General features: G+C 47.6%; 1 protein-coding gene across 1 annotated transcript in view; it reads left to right on the forward strand.

Annotated features, from left to right (window-relative positions):
* Positions 1–7,861: 7,861 nt before the first annotated feature.
* LOC307078852 (complement C1q-like protein 4) overlaps positions 7,862–15,722 on the forward strand; it is a gene marked incomplete at its 3' end in the record, with an annotated part of 11,663 nt that continues 3,802 nt past the window's right edge. Inside the window, exon 1 of the mRNA XM_079740858.1 lies at positions 7,862–8,404. Within this exon, the coding sequence (XP_079596984.1) occupies positions 7,865–8,404 (540 nt within the window). The 5' untranslated portion in view covers positions 7,862–7,864. The remainder of the gene's footprint in view (positions 8,405–15,722) is intronic.

The raw sequence follows: 15,722 nt of genomic DNA on the forward strand, positions 1-15,722 counted from the left end.
GCCTTCCTTGACGCACACACACAGACACACACACACACACACACACACGCACACACACACACACAGGCAGCACACACACTTTTCATCGGAACGCCTGACACGCTGACATCTCCCCCTGCTGCGTGTGCGACAGCGATCAACCTTTCCCTGGCGTGTGTTCGTCACGTCTTTTGTCTGTGTTTGTTGGCTTGGATGATCGTGTGTGTGTACGTGCGCGTGTGTGTGTGTGTGCTTATTTTTCTGTGTGCGTCGTGGGGACTCAGGGGCCAATAACAAAAAAAAAAAAATCTGGTGTTCTTTTGGAGGGCCAGTCCACTGAATGACAAACAGAGAGAGGGACAATGGATGACGTGAAGAGAGAGGGATGCGATCTACAAGTTTATGCCCCTCTTTTTGTGTTGTTTTGGCACTATAATTCGTAGCGTTATCATAGTTTCTTGTTTTCTTCCTGTGAGGGTTAGGATTATGGGCTAGGCCTAACCCTAACCCCCCTGTGGTCCGTCTGCCTGGAATCTGTAACGGTAAATAAGTGGTAATAGGACTGAATGGAAGGGGGAGCTCGCCACCGTTTTTCTGTCATCACTTTAGAAGGTTGCGACCCCAAAGCTCAGCGGCACAAGGCTCTTCAATTATTCAGCGCGTGTCCCGGGGCCCGGCTCTCCGGAGGAGCCTGTGATTGCTGGGAGCTGACTGACATTTGCACATGAAAATGGGCTCCGTTTCCCTTCCAAACAAGCCCCACTGCTCAAGGAGAGCAGCAGAGGGGCCCCGGGGCCCCCTGCCCTGAGCTCCGGGGAGGCGGCGTGTGTCTCTGTCCCGGACGGCCCCCCGTTCCGGGGGTCCGGACGGATGTGTCGTTGTGGGGCTGTTGTCTAACGCAGAGCGTAGCGGTGTGCGCAGAATAGAAAGGGGGGAGAGTCTTTGTGTGTGGGGTGTAAACAGAGCTGCGGGTATGGCTGAACGCGTGTAATGGAACATCAGGAGGAAGGCAGCGTCCTAAAAGTGTCAATATGTAATGAGCATAAAGTGACAGAGTTAGGGTTAGGGTGAGTACCCGGGGGACACGCAGACTCATAAATCATCTCACTGAGTGGGGTCAAGGGTCGTTTGACTCAGGCATGAGCAGAAATGGGATTTTAAGCATGGGAATATATTTCTTGCAATAATGTGCAAATACGTCGTGTACATACCAATGTACATATTTACTTACTGCCTGGGCCTCAGTTTTGGCACGCTTTTATATCCTTGCGAATATGTTCTAACTTCCTTATGCCAGACTGAAAAGAGAACTCCAATTATATTGGATGCGTGTTTTACAGCAAAATCCTTAAACTTAGGTATTTGATACAGCTTTAAATTATTCAAATTAGCCGATAGGGTAGGTGGGGTTAGGGGTGGGGGTGGGGGGGGGGGGGGGGGGGGGGGTAGTGTGGGGTAGGTGGGGATAGTGGAGGTAAGGGGGGCAGTTGGGGCGGGTAGGTGTAGGGGGGCCAGTGGGAGTAGATTGAGTTAGGTTGGGGTATTGGGGGTAGACAAAGGTAGATGGAGGTAGATTGGAGTAGGTGGGGTTAGTGGGGAAGGTGGTGGTAGGTGGAGGTAGTGGGGTAGGTGGAGCTAGAGGGAGTAGGTGAGGATAGTTGGAGGTAAATTGGGGTAGTTGGGGTTAGAGGGGTAGTTGGGGTAGGTGGGGGTAGTAAAGGGTAGGTAGGGGTGGGTGAGGCGTGGCAGTTACAGAGGGATGGACAGGGGTCCAGGCATGGACGGAAGAACATCGGACAGATGACAAATTGTGATAAATAAATGTGGTCCGGGGCTGGGCGTGTGGACGTTTTATTAATAGGGAGAATTAGAGTGGCTGTGCAACCCAATCTGCCCGCTGTCACTCAGCGTCAGGGCCCATAATCAGAGCCTAATGAAACAGCAGAGCAGCCGCAGCCCGGCCCTGTGGCCGCCGCCGCCTGGAAACAAACACTTACTGTACATTACCCCACGCGTGTTGGTGAAAACAAGTGGGAACATATATACTATTGTCTCAGTCAGCCATGGCTACAGACATACGCTGAGGGAGATATCTGTGTTAGGCTTTGAGAATGTGGAGCAACCACCTGATCTCACGTTACCACATCATATTAAACACTCTATGTGGTTAAATGGCTGCCTTATTGACCACAATGCTTTTGAACCGATAGCTACATACACATAGAGCATAGTCCAGCCTGACTTAGAGACACGACACTAAACTTAATACATGGTATTATGAACCTTACAAAATACATCACACAGCAGCCTTAGTCCTTGCAGAATTCCTTATCTCTGACCACAACATGTTATGGTGTCCTGTCACTAACCCTAACACTGACCGGTCACTAACCCTAACACTGACCTGTCACTAACCCTAACACTGACCGGTCACTAACCCTAACACTGACCTGTCACTAACCCTAACACTGACCTGTCACTAACCCTAACACTGACCGGTCACTAACCCTAACACTGACCTGTCACTAACCCTAACACTGACCTGTCACTAACCCTAACACTGACCGGCCACTAACCCTAACACTGACCGGTCACTAACCCTAACACTGACCTGTCACTAACCCTAACACTGACCTGTCACTAACCCTAACACTGACCGGTCACTAACCCTAACACTGACCTGTCACTAACCCTAACACTGACCTGTCACTAACCCTAACACTGACCGGTCACTAACCCTAACACTGACCGGTCACTAACCCTAACCCAGGCCAGAAGGACACAATCTCAATGAATTAACAATTGCATCTAATACTGAGGACAAAGGCCCTGAGGAAATAAATCTTAATAAAAAGAGGAACATTAAAAACCTGTCTTACTCTTTTTTTTCATGAATATATGAGCAGGGGTGGAACAGGGTGTTTATTTATGTTTATCTTGTTGCTGCTGTGGATGGCTGCATTGTGAAAAATGACTGTCTACGCACGAGACAATGCAGACTAGCCGGTCAGCCAGGAAGAGGAATGCCTCCATAAATTAGTCCCTGCTCGTTTACAGGAGCAGCGGGAGGAGAGAGAGTGTATCAACTTAGTTATGCAGGTATCTGCACAAACAGCCAGAACTCTGGGCTCTACGCCTGGTTGATCATAGAATATACCAACAATTAAATACAAATGAACACATCATAAACCAGTACCACACTGAGTGTTCTGTAGCACTTGACCAGGAAAAAATGGACTTGAATAAGGAAATGCTGTGTTGGTATTGGGCTATTTGGACCATTGAGGACCTGAGGAAGTCTTAAAGGCTAATATGGACCCCAAATTCCCGGAGGGACACCGAAAGGAGAGGGAGACGTACCGCATATTTCACTAATCACCTCCGTGATATTTAACAAGCCTTAAAGATCCAAACTTGCTGTTGGGTTGCTGCGTCAGACCAACTCATTACCGGCCCCATCAGGGCTGCAGTGGTCCACAACTCCGGGCTCGGGACTCTAATCAAACCCTCCTAATGGGTTGGGGTTAGATTAGAGCTCCCTCCGCGCAGTGGGACACCGCTCCATTTAGCTCATCTTGCTCCCCGGCTCGGACAGCAGCGTGCTCCGCTTCCCCCGGGGTGACGGCCTCGGTCCCACGGCCCTACCCATCCCCCCACCACACGCCCCCCCGTCTTCCTCCTTCCACTCCACTCTTCCTCATTTTCCTCAATAAATCGAATCGAGCCCCAGCCTTTTCCTCTCACACTCCCCGACTGAGCTTGGGTCGTGCCTGGCCACGCCGGACCCCCTCCCTGGGCAGGGGCCTGGCTGCAGGTGATTAGGATGAGGGACGTGGCGGAGCGGGTGGAGATGATGATGATGGTGGAGCTGGTGACGTTGGTAGTGATGAAGATGATCATGATGGAGGCGTTGGTGGTTGAGGTGATGATGATGATGGTAGTGGAGGTGGCGGTGGTGGGGATGATGATGGAGGTGGTGGAGATAATGATGGTGGTGGAGGTGTTGGAGTAGCTGGTGGAGTTGGGGGTGGCGGTGGTGGAGGTGGTGGGGATGATGATGGTGATGGAGGTGGTGGTAATGATGATGGAGGTGGTGGTGGTGGTGGGGATGATGGTGGTGGAGGTGGAGGTGGTGGTGGTGATGATGGTGGTGGAGGTGGTGGTGGTGATGATGATGGAGGTGGTGGTGGTGGTGGGGATGATGGTGGTGGAGGTGGTGGTGGTGATGATGGAGGTGGAGTTGGTGGTGGTGGTGGGGATGATGGTGGTGGAGGTGGAGGTGGTGGTGGTGATGATGGAGGTGGTGGTGGTGGTGGTGGTGATGATGATGGAGGTGGTGGTGGTGGTGGGGATGATGGTGGTGGAGGTGGAGGTGGTGGTGGTGATGATGGAGGTGGTGGTGGTGGTGGTGGTGATGATGATGGAGGTGGTGGTGGTGGTGGGGATGATGGTGGTGGAGGTGGAGGTGGTGGTGGTGATGATGGTGGTGGAGGTGGAGGTGGTGGTGGTGATGATGGTGGTGGTGATGATGGTGGTGGAGGTGGAGGTGGTGGTGGTGATGATGGAGGTGGTGGTGGTGGTGGTGGTGATGATGATGGAGGTGGAGGTGGTGGTGGTGATGATGGAGGTGGTGGTGGTGGTGGTGGTGGGGATGATGGTGGTGGAAGTGGAGGTGGAGGTGGTGATGATGATGATGATGATGTTGGTGGAGGTGGTGGTGGTGGTGGTGATGATGATGATGATGATGTCGGTGGAGGTGGAGGTGGAGGTGGTGGTGGTGGAGGTTGAAGTGGTTGGGGAGGTGACTATGAAGGTGGAGCTGGTGTTGGTCGTGGGTTCACGGGGTGGTGGATACAGGTGGTGATAGAAAAGGTGGAGGTGATGATTGATGCGATAGTCCTCAATACTGGATGTAGGCTTTAACCTCTTGTCCCCGGATCGCCTTTTCACCTTCAAGCATGCAGAAGTCGTGTCCCCAAAAGGGAAATGAAGACGCTAGGCTGCCGAAGCAGTGCGTTTGCCAATATAGTGTTTTTTAAGTTACAGTAATTGTGTTATTTTTTATTTTATCTTTAATTAGCCACTTTAGTCTTATTGAGATAATGGAAAGATTCTATGAAAGTCACATGTATGCAATTTGACAATGAAACAGTTATATAATACTGACTATAGAATATAAGATGGAACTTAAAATGGAATAACCCAACCTTTATTATCCTGAAATACAAAAAAAAGGTAATTTATTACCTATAGTGAAATACAGTGTGCACGTGTTTGTGATTGTGTGTGTGTGCGTGTGTGTGTGCGTGTGTGTGTGTGTACACGTGTTTCAACATGTCTTAACGTCTTAAGAGGTGTGCGCTTATATGTGTAGGTGGCTCACAAGTAGATTATCTATATTTGTTCTTGAGTTGTGTGCTTACAAGCTTTTGTGTGACTGGTGTGTAAATGTGATTGTAGACATGCGTGCGTTAGTCCATGCGTGAGTGCCTGCTTGTTAATGCATACATGCTGCATATGTGCATGTGTGCACATAAATAAAGTGGCCCTGTCTAATGCTGTGCATTTGACCAAAAAATCACTTTGACGTGAATGTGGACATATGTGATTCTGCGTGATGTGTATGTGTGTATTTGTGTGTGTGTGTGTGTATTTGTGTGTGTGTATTTGTGTGTGTGTTTATGAGTATACTCCCTTGTGAGTGAGTGTGGCAATCCCTTGTCAGTGTGTGTGTGTTTGCGTCTGACCGCGTGTGTGTGTGTGTGTGTGTGTGTGTGTGTGTGTGTGTGTGTGAATGCATGCCTGTGTTTCAGGTTGAGGTGAAAAAGAGCAGTACAACATTTTGGGGTGTGGGTGTCTCACTAATGAGACCATATAGCAGTGGGACACACATCTTCACATACACAAACACACACACACGCACACACACACACACAACAAACACAGCGACGCACACACATTCTCAGTTCACGCAGTGCTTTGTAAAAGGTTTCACCTCCAACAACAGGTGAATTTCAATAGCCTCCATGAATGAGCATCTTCTCTATAAAAAAAACTGTTAGGCCAGATTTTGTTTCATTTGCTCCGGAGGCTCAAAACATAACAATCAATTAAAAGCCTTGCAGTTATGTATATTTATATTTGATCAAATGTCAATATATATTGTGGAATATTTTGCTATGAATTGCTTGCCTTTTCGTAGCAACATGAAAAAAGCAATTAAAAGTTTGTAGCATCAGCGTAACCCGAGTAATAGAGGTAGAGGGAGAGAGAGAGAGAGAGAGAGAGAGAGAGAGAGTGAGAGCGAGCGCGAGAGAGTGTGGGGGGGAGGGGGGGAGACATACATAGAGGGGGCGGTAGAAAAAAAAGGTGGACAGAGGGAGGATGGCTGCGAGATAAGAGAGATCTTACAGGTGTGGTATTCTCGGAGCCTACATGGACAAAACCCTCGTTTGCGAAAGGCGATCCTATTGAACATGAGATACCTGTGGTCCTTTATTCCGAATTATTTGAGGAATTACCTTTTTAAACCCTTTTTGAAGTTCAAGACATCTAATGGCCCGGCTGTTACAAGCTCGACAGGGATGGAATTAGGAGCTCATTAGAAACCTCTAATCACTTCATCGGACAGCGCCGACCTTACAACCAGCCGCGCGCCGCGTCGCTCTCGTGCTCCAAAGTCCCGAAGTCATTTTGGAGGGAAATTAAAAGCAAACTCATTCTATATCCTCTGATGTATTTTATGGAAGCGGTAAGTGTTATTTTTCGTTTGAAATCATTCGATGTGTCTGTACGTTGTAATTAATTTCCATTTGTGAAAGAAATGGTGCGTGCAAAAATCGTTTAGATTAGATGGAAATTAATGAGAAACTATTCTAATACAATTAAATAAAAAGTACTTTATAATAAAAAACGATTATTATTATTTTTTCTTGGATTTGGGTATTGTTTGATTATAATGAATTTACGTCTTAATGTGTGTTTGTACTCTACCTATTCCATACATAACTTGAGTTTAAGTATGATAAGTTGTCCATTGTATTTTAGTGTCTTTCCTTTTCTATCTTATTTTTCCACAGACAACAGCCAACCAATACATTTCTCGGATCACACACCCAAATTGAAAAAGGGTACTCATATCTGTTTTCTAAGAACCATATGTGTCTGGAAGACCGTAAACCATCAACAGACCAAACCTATTTCATCATGGCATTGAGCAAGGCATGCTCATGAAATGAGTGGATGTGCCTGGTATAGGGGAGCAGCATTTAGTAAAGAAAGTTCCTTGAAGAAGAATCATCTACATTTACCAAACCAAAATCGGCTCCTAAGCTCCCTGCCCTAGGGTGAAGTAGAAGCTTCTACAATTGTATCATATCTTTTATAAGACAGGATTTCTCAGGCTGCCCTTTATGGGTTCTGTTCGAAATTGAAAAAAATAGGCAAGCTGTGGGACAAAACAGAGTAGTAAAAAAAAGAGAAGTGAACCAGGAAAAATACGGATTTGTCCTGTGTTGTCACAAATGTGACGACGCTGAATATTATCCGGTTAACCCACGACACAATCGTTTCTAAAGAGTTCACAATATCGCCCCCTCTTCCTCAGGACCTCCATCTTTCTCCCCGGTTTCCTCCACACCGTCCCCCCTTTCCCCCCGTTCTGTGACCCTGTGGACCGGTCTTTTCCTGCTGTGTTCGGTGTGACGGTGTTGGGTGCTGCGCCCTCCGACCCTCCCTCCACCCCGCTCCACCCAGCGCTGCTCTGAGAGGCGCCATCCTGGCCGGCCCCGTCCCCGCCAAGGGGGGAGAGGAGGACTTCCTGACGCTGGCCACCTCCCGGCTCAGTCGCAGGAAGCGTGTCATCGGTGCTGCGGTGGGCGTGGCCATGGTGCTGGTGCTGCTGGTGGCCATCCCCCTGCTGGTCCACACCACCAAGGGGGGCGGAGCTGGCAGCCACTTTGAAATGCGGGGGAGCTGTAAGACGGTGTGTGACCACTACCCGACCTCTCTGGCGGGCCAGGAGCTGGTGGCGGTGTCGCCCCCCCCTCAGGACTACTCCTCCGGCCGACGGTCCAGGAGCGGCCTCCGGGGCCCGCCGGGGAGCCCCGGCCCGGCGGGATCCCAAGGACCCCCCGGAGAGCAGGGTAAACCGGGGCCCCAGGGGCCTCCGGGCCCGGGCCCTGGGGGCTACACCCCGTCTCTGTACAGTCCAAAGATCGCCTTCTACGCCGGGCTACGCAAGCAGCACGAGGGCACGGAGGTGCTGAAATTTGACGATGTGGTGACCAACGTGGGGAACTACTACGAGCCCAGCACGGGGAAGTTCACCTGCCCGCTGCCGGGGGTATACTACTTCACCTACCACGTGCTGATGAGGGGGGGCGACGGCACCAGCATGTGGGCCGACCTCAAGAAGAACGGACAGGTAAACACCTGTGTGTGTGTGTGTGTGTGTGTGTGTGTGTGTGTGTGTGTGTGTGTGTGTGTATGTGTGTGTGTGTGTGTGGACAAGGTGGATGCTGTGTGTTTTGGGGGGGGTGGGGGGGGAGTCTATAGATATGCATTTTCACACACACACACACACACACACACACACATGCATGCACGCCAGCACACGCACGCCAGCACACGCACAAAGACACACACAGACACACACACACACACATACACGAACACACACACAAACTCAAACAAACACACACACACACACACACACACACACACACACACACACACACACACAAAGCGGAAACAGACTTCAGGTTTCTTCTCAGTGTTTACCATCCCCATTGTAACATTGACTCACATTCACCTTCCAAACGTCCAGCTTCGCATTCACAGCACTCTCCACTTAGTCAGTGGCAAACTGACAGCCCGAGAATGAAACAGCAATATCCCCCTCTTCCTCCTCATTAAGGCAAATTCATTTTTATGCGTTACACCAAAAAGAAAAAAATCACTGCTACAAATATTTGCATTCCCATATGTAAAAAGGGGATAAATGACAAGTGGTGAATCCCAAGGCTGCCGTCTAATTAGCAACTATCACACGCAGCGCTTGATGATCGCCTAAACACGGGAGCAGGGGAGCAGACAGTGTCTGTCAGCCCTACAGTCAGTTTACACCTCGGGTAAATAAATAATGAATGCAGAAAATTGACAGTCCACTCATCCACTCCCTCATTCCCCAGACACTAATTAAAGACAGAGGGGCTGATGGGAGGGGGGAGGCTGGTCCGAGGGGTGGGGATGTGGGTGGGGGTTTGGGGGGAGACAGAAGGGTGAGGGGGAGGTGGGAAATACATCACAAGGATTTCAGCCGACTCCAGGAAGTCCAGGAAACATTCTCCACCTTTTTGTAACATTCATTCATCAAGGACTTGGAATGCTAATCCGCCCCACTCCACACAGATCCCAAACATGTTTAATAAACAGACAAGGAAGAGACTTGATGTAGCTTGTGCAACAAGCTGGTCTAGGCTGGTCTAATTTAGTCTGCATGAGCACTAGATAAGGTAGTCTTAACGTGGCTCTTATAGTTTATGACATTCACCCTATATGTATATATATATATATGACATCATTCCTATGTACCAACATAATAATACAAAAACCTTTATTCAATATTGCGTGATTCATATCAAGCTATCTCAAGGCGCTTCCACTCCTCCACCCCTCCTCAGTGTATACGCTGCCTACTCCACACCCCTTATTCTCATCTGCGCCTCCTAAATAATGTATAAATCCCCCTCTCTCTCTCTCTCTGACCCTTCCTCTGCGACGTGTTCCTGCATTCTCCATTGATTATCTTTTTTTCACTCCGTTCAATTATCCCCTCCTCTCCCAGGGAGCGTCTGATGCCCTTTTGAAGAACCTCCCGTCCACTCTTGACTCATCAGATCCGATCGGGAGGCAAAGTTTCTAAGACGAGCAGGATGCATTCGCAGCTAAGAAACGGGTTGCAAATGAAATGCTGCAGAGCGCTTGATCATGTGTCCCGTTATGCTGGAAGCCCTGAGGCGGGCGGCTGCTTTGCCCGCGGCCGTACGACTGTCAGTCAACGCTAGGTGTTTACTAAACCGACACCAGCCGGCTGACAGGTCGTGTTCTGTCTGCAGTATCAAACAGCGTGTTGCGCCCAAGGTGCTAAAGTTGGGATTTTTGTTTGGTGGCGGGGGAAAAAGAGGAGGGGGAGGATAAGCTGTCTGCACATTAATGTGACAAAAACCACCACAGTCCGTGTGACTACTATAGTGCCAAAGCCAGGGTCACATGCCAAACTTTCCTATAGCCTACTATAGCATAGAGTGGTGGAGCTGGAAATAGAGCGGGAACGGACAACAACAGCATTGACACGGTGTTGAGTCCGGCAGCCTCGTTTAACGATGATTGAAGCGCAGGAGAAGGCCGCCCTGACCGCGGCGAGTCTGGGCGCTCGCCGTAGTGAATGGCAGTCAGAGGGTGAGCAAACGAAGACGAGTTGACAGAGAGATCAAGGGGTGCAGGGGGAAGGGAGATGGATGACTTAATAGTAACAGGGAGACAGTGGAGCCCCGCGGACGAGGCAACAGGGAGGCCTGCCTGCGAAGGTCGGGGGCGATGGGACGGGCCAGTGGCCAGAGGAGGGCCGAACAGACGGCCATGCCAAATTTCATGAGAGAAACGAGTGATTAAGGCTAACCAGAGACGAGCCGGCCAGGCCTGGATGCTGGGGCTGGTGTGACGCTTCAGCGCTCACCGACGCCTGGGAGAGGGAACCGTGTGTGTGTGTGTGTGTGTGTGTGTGTGTGTGTGTGTGTGTGTGTGTGTGTTTGTGTGTGTGTTTGTGTGTGTGTGTGTGTGCGTGTGTGTGTGTGTGCGTGCTGAGCTCACGTGAACAAGTGTAAAGTACATAGGCCCGTAAACCAAATCACATTATGGGAATGAGATGGCATGAGATAAGTACTCAATCTGGCTTGCCTAAACAGCACAGAAGTGTTGCAAAACCTGGGTACTTGTGAATTATAACCAAGTCTATTTGACCACTTCAACTGTTAGTGTATAAAGTACACTAACAGTGTAAATGTCAGAAATAGTGATAACGCGATGGGAAAACCCATGGAGACAATGGTTACAGTGATCAACCGTTTTAAAGTCAACCAATATCGCAAATCTGTCGAGGGTATGCTATAGACAATAAATAAACAAACTGTTGAAATTACAATATACAGACATAGGGAAAGAATGAAACACACAATTTTCAAATCCACAGTCCCTATCCCCAGCACAGTTCCAAGATGAAGACTTCTATCCCAGTAGTCATGTGGAAAACTCACAATAAGGTATTAAATGTACTGCCCCCACATAAATCCCCAAAAGGTAATCCAATGTTAATAACAAGAGAAACTCCAAGAGGTCTATCTCAATGTTCTCCTTTATGCACAAGGCCTTTAACTTTAATAGAGCTCCAAGTGTGACTGTTTCCTGGGCTCTCTCTCTTCCTCTACACTCAAGGGCCATGTTGGGTGGTGTGCCTCCAAAACAAACCGCAGTGTGGGTGTGACCTCATTAATCCATAATTACCTTTATCAGCTTTCGATTACTCCCCGTTCACAACACAACACGATCCCCTTTAGACATGGAGCAAAAGCAATCCAGACCTAGAACACCGTCCCTACCTAACACCAGACAAAACCCTGGGCATGGTGTAACACAGAGAGGACACAGATCAGGGCTCCGAGGGACGGTCCCGCTGCCTGAGAATGCACAGTGTCAGATTCCTGTAGATCCATTACCCCAGCAGCTTCCACCAAAGCCCCACTCTGGGATACACCTCCAACCTACACTCCCAGATAATTAAGGGATGATTAGAGGTTTACAGCGACGGGGGCTCTGTGATTGGAAGGAGAGCGGCCCTTGGGTCGCGTCTGTGTTCTGTTTATTTATCTAAAGAGATAATCCTGATGACACCCTGATCCTAACCCTAACCCTGAGCCCTGTTTTGTGCCAAATCGACACATTAGTCACACTGTCAAGCTGAGATATGGGTCCCGGTAGTGAGTAACGGGGAAAGAGGTCGACATTTTTATTTTAACTCTAAGACATACCTAAATGACCCCATAGTTCCTCACCTATGTCATTGTATAAATTCACTGAGAAACTTTTTTAAATGCATGTCTGACTTTACATAGCAGGTCTTAATCTGAAGAAATACAATAAAATAGGTTAAGTTGACATGCAGGTCATCAAATACACCAGACTGTAGTCTCAGTAATCTACCCTTTTAATAAAGACCACAGTATTTATATTGTGTCCAAGCGTCGCCTTGTTGCCTTGTTTTTGAAGATAGATATATGCTTTTTATTTTCAACACATGAATTGGTATAATTCTAATTGTGAACGTATTAACTGAAGAGCTGAATCATAAAAGGTTCATAGACCCAAATGATTTGATAATAATTAACATAAAACTCAAATGACACAAAGTTGTGACGATGGCCTGGATGCTCCTAATGTCACATTTCTTCTGTTACGTCGCTTGAATCCTGAATCCTCAGTACATTTATGGCCCAAATGCTACTTAACATTCAGTTGTAGTTACAAATGTTATTAACTAAATTCATGTCTCTACCGATGTCAAATGAGAGGAAAGCTTATCGTATTAATTTGTCAAAGTGAACCAACATCTACCCTTTCCATCATTAATGTGTCTTGTGCTATTCATCCAACTACTTAATCACCCCCCGGGGCTTAGCTTAATATTTGATATTCTAAGTATAAAGCGCAAAGATTAAATAATATCAATTATTTGAGCTTAGTGCCTTTATGTCTTTCTTGGTTTCTCACATGTCAGCCTCTTTTAATAGTTCCCTTAAAGGTCACGCTATAGCGTGACACTTAAGGTCACGCTATGGCATGAGATAAATACTCAATCTGGGTTGCCTAAACAGCACAGAAGTGTTGCAAACCTGGGTACTTGTGAATTATAAACATGTCTATTTGACCACTTCAACTGTTAGTGTATAAAGTACACTAACAGAGTAAGTGTCAGAAATAGTGAAAACGCGATGGGAAAACCCATGGAGACAATGGTTACAGTGATCAACCGTTTTAAAGTCAACCACTATCGCAAATCTGTGGAGGGTATGCTATAGACAATAAATAAACAAACTGTTGAAATTACAATATACAGACATAGGGAAAGAATGAAACACACAATTTTCAAATCCACAGTCCCTATCCCCAGCACAGTTCCAAGATGAAGACTTCTATCCCAGTAGTCATGTGGAAAACTCACAATAAGGTATTAAATGTACTGCCCCCACATAAATCCCCAAAAGGTAATCCAATGTTAATAACAAGAGAAACTCCAAGAGGTCTATCTCAATGTTCTCCTTTATGCACAAGGCCTTTAACTTTAATAGAGCTCCAAGTGTGACTGTTTCCTGTGCTCTCTCTCTTCCTCTTCACTCAAGGGCCATGTTGGGTGGTGTGCCTCCAAAACAAACCACAGTGTGGGTGTGACCTCATTAATCCATAATTACCTTTATCAGCTTTCGATTACTCCCCGTTCACAACACAACACGATCCCCTTTAGACATGGAGCAAAAGCAATCCAGACCTAGAACACCGTCCCTACCTAACACCAGACCAAACCCTGGGCATGGTGTAACACAGAGAGGACACAGATCAGGGCTCCGAGGGACGGTCCCGCTGCCTGAGAATGCACAGTGTCAGATTCCTGTAGATCCATTACCCCAGCAGCTTCCACCAAAGCCCCACTCTGGGATACACCTCCAACCTACACTCCCAGATAATTGAGGGATGACTAGAGGTTTACAGCGACGGGGGCTCTGTGATTGGAAGGAGAGTGGCCCTTGGGTCGCGTCTGTGTTCTGTTTATTTATCTAAAGAGATAATCCTGATGACACCCTGATCCTAACCCTAACCCTGAGCCCTGCTTTGTGCCAAATCGACACATTAGTCACACTGTCAAGCTGAGATATGGGTCCCGGTAGTGAGTAACGGGGAAAGAGGTCGACATTTTTATTTTAACTTAGACATACCTAAATGACCCCATAGTTCCTCACCTATGTCATTGTATAAATTCACTGAGAAACTGTTTTAAATGACTTTAACTTGTCTGACTTTACAAAGCAGGTCTTAATCTGAAGAAATACAATAAAATAGGTTAAGTTGACATGCAGGTCATCAAATACACCAGACTGTAGTCTCAGTAATCTACCCTTTTAATAAAGACCACAGTATTTATATTGTGTCCAAGCGTCGCCTTGTTGCCTTGTTTTTGTAGATAGATATATGCTTTTTATTATCAACACATGAATTGGTATAATTCTAATTGTGAACGTATTAACTAAAGAGCTGAATCAAAAAAGGTTCATAGACCCAAATGATTTGATAATAATTAACATAAAACTCAAATGACACAAAGTTGCGACGATGGCCTGGATGCTCCTAATGTCACAGTTCTTCTGTTACGTCGCTTAAATCCTGAATCCTCAGTACATTTATGGCCCAAATGCTACTTAACATTCAGTTGTAGTTACAAATGTTATTAACTAAATTCATGTCTCTACCAATGTCAAATGAGAGGAAAGCTTATCGTATTAATTTATCAAAGTGAACCAACATCTACCCTTTCCACCATTAATGTGTCTTGTGCTGTTCATCCAACTAATTAATCACCCCCCTGGGGCTTAACTTAATATTTGATATTCTAAGTATAAAGCGCAAAAGTTTAATAATATCAATTATTTGAGCTTAGTGCCTTTATGTCTTTCTTGGTTTTTCACCTGTCAGCCTCTTTTAATAGATCCCTTAAAGGTCACGCTATTTCACACAGCTGTGTTAAAATGTCATCGCTGGCTGTAATGACCAGTACCTGTATTAGCCTCACCAGTACAGATCTGTAACTCGAGAGACGGGTTCGCTGGAGATTACATATAATTAGCCCGTTGTACAGCGAGCAAGACGAAAGGTCTTGATACCCATTGGCTGCACTCAGAAGGGTTGGGTTTTCAATTATAACTCATAGAAATTCAATTGCTGTTGACCTGCTTGCCGATAACCCACAGTAGTTTTGGGCCTGTGATTCCCTGGGTTCTCCATGTGTACAGAGCCACAGCAGTTAGCGCTCGCAGGCTTACGGGTTGTAGCGCAGCGCGCCAGTCGTGATTGGAGGGAAACTTCTGGCACGGCGGCTTGTCTTCATGTCATCCCCATACCCCTCCCGCCCTCCCCCGAGGGGGAAGGAAAAACTATTCAATAAATATTATACTCCCCCCCCCCCCCCCCCCCCCACACACAAGGCTTGCCCACTACGTGCAGGGTTCCCTTAGGTACGTTTAACGGCTACTTTTCTATTGTCTCCGCTCTAAGAGGTCAGTATATCACAGCGAATGAGTCCTGTCAGCTTTATCACCAGTGGAGCGCGCCGCCGCGGATAAAACAAGACTTCATATACACCCTCCGCCCTCCCCCCACCAACCCTGCCCAATCTCTGTGGCCCACAAAACAGCCTCGCTCGCTCATTCCACCGCCCCCCTCTCCATTGGTCCGCGGCCCCGCCCTCTCAATCTCGCTTCAACACCCTTGCCCTTGTTGTTGTTTATTCTCTTTCTTTCGGTCTATCTTTTGGTCTGACCCTGTAATGAAAGAGAGCCAGAGACCCTAGAGCCAAAGTGGAACCACTAGCCTCCCCCCCCCCCCCCCCCCCGCACTTGGATCACATTGTCGGTCCCGCC

Source organism: Pollachius pollachius (assembly GCF_949987615.1).
Source record: "Pollachius pollachius genome assembly, chromosome: 8".
NCBI classification, from domain to species: domain Eukaryota; kingdom Metazoa; phylum Chordata; class Actinopteri; order Gadiformes; family Gadidae; genus Pollachius; species Pollachius pollachius.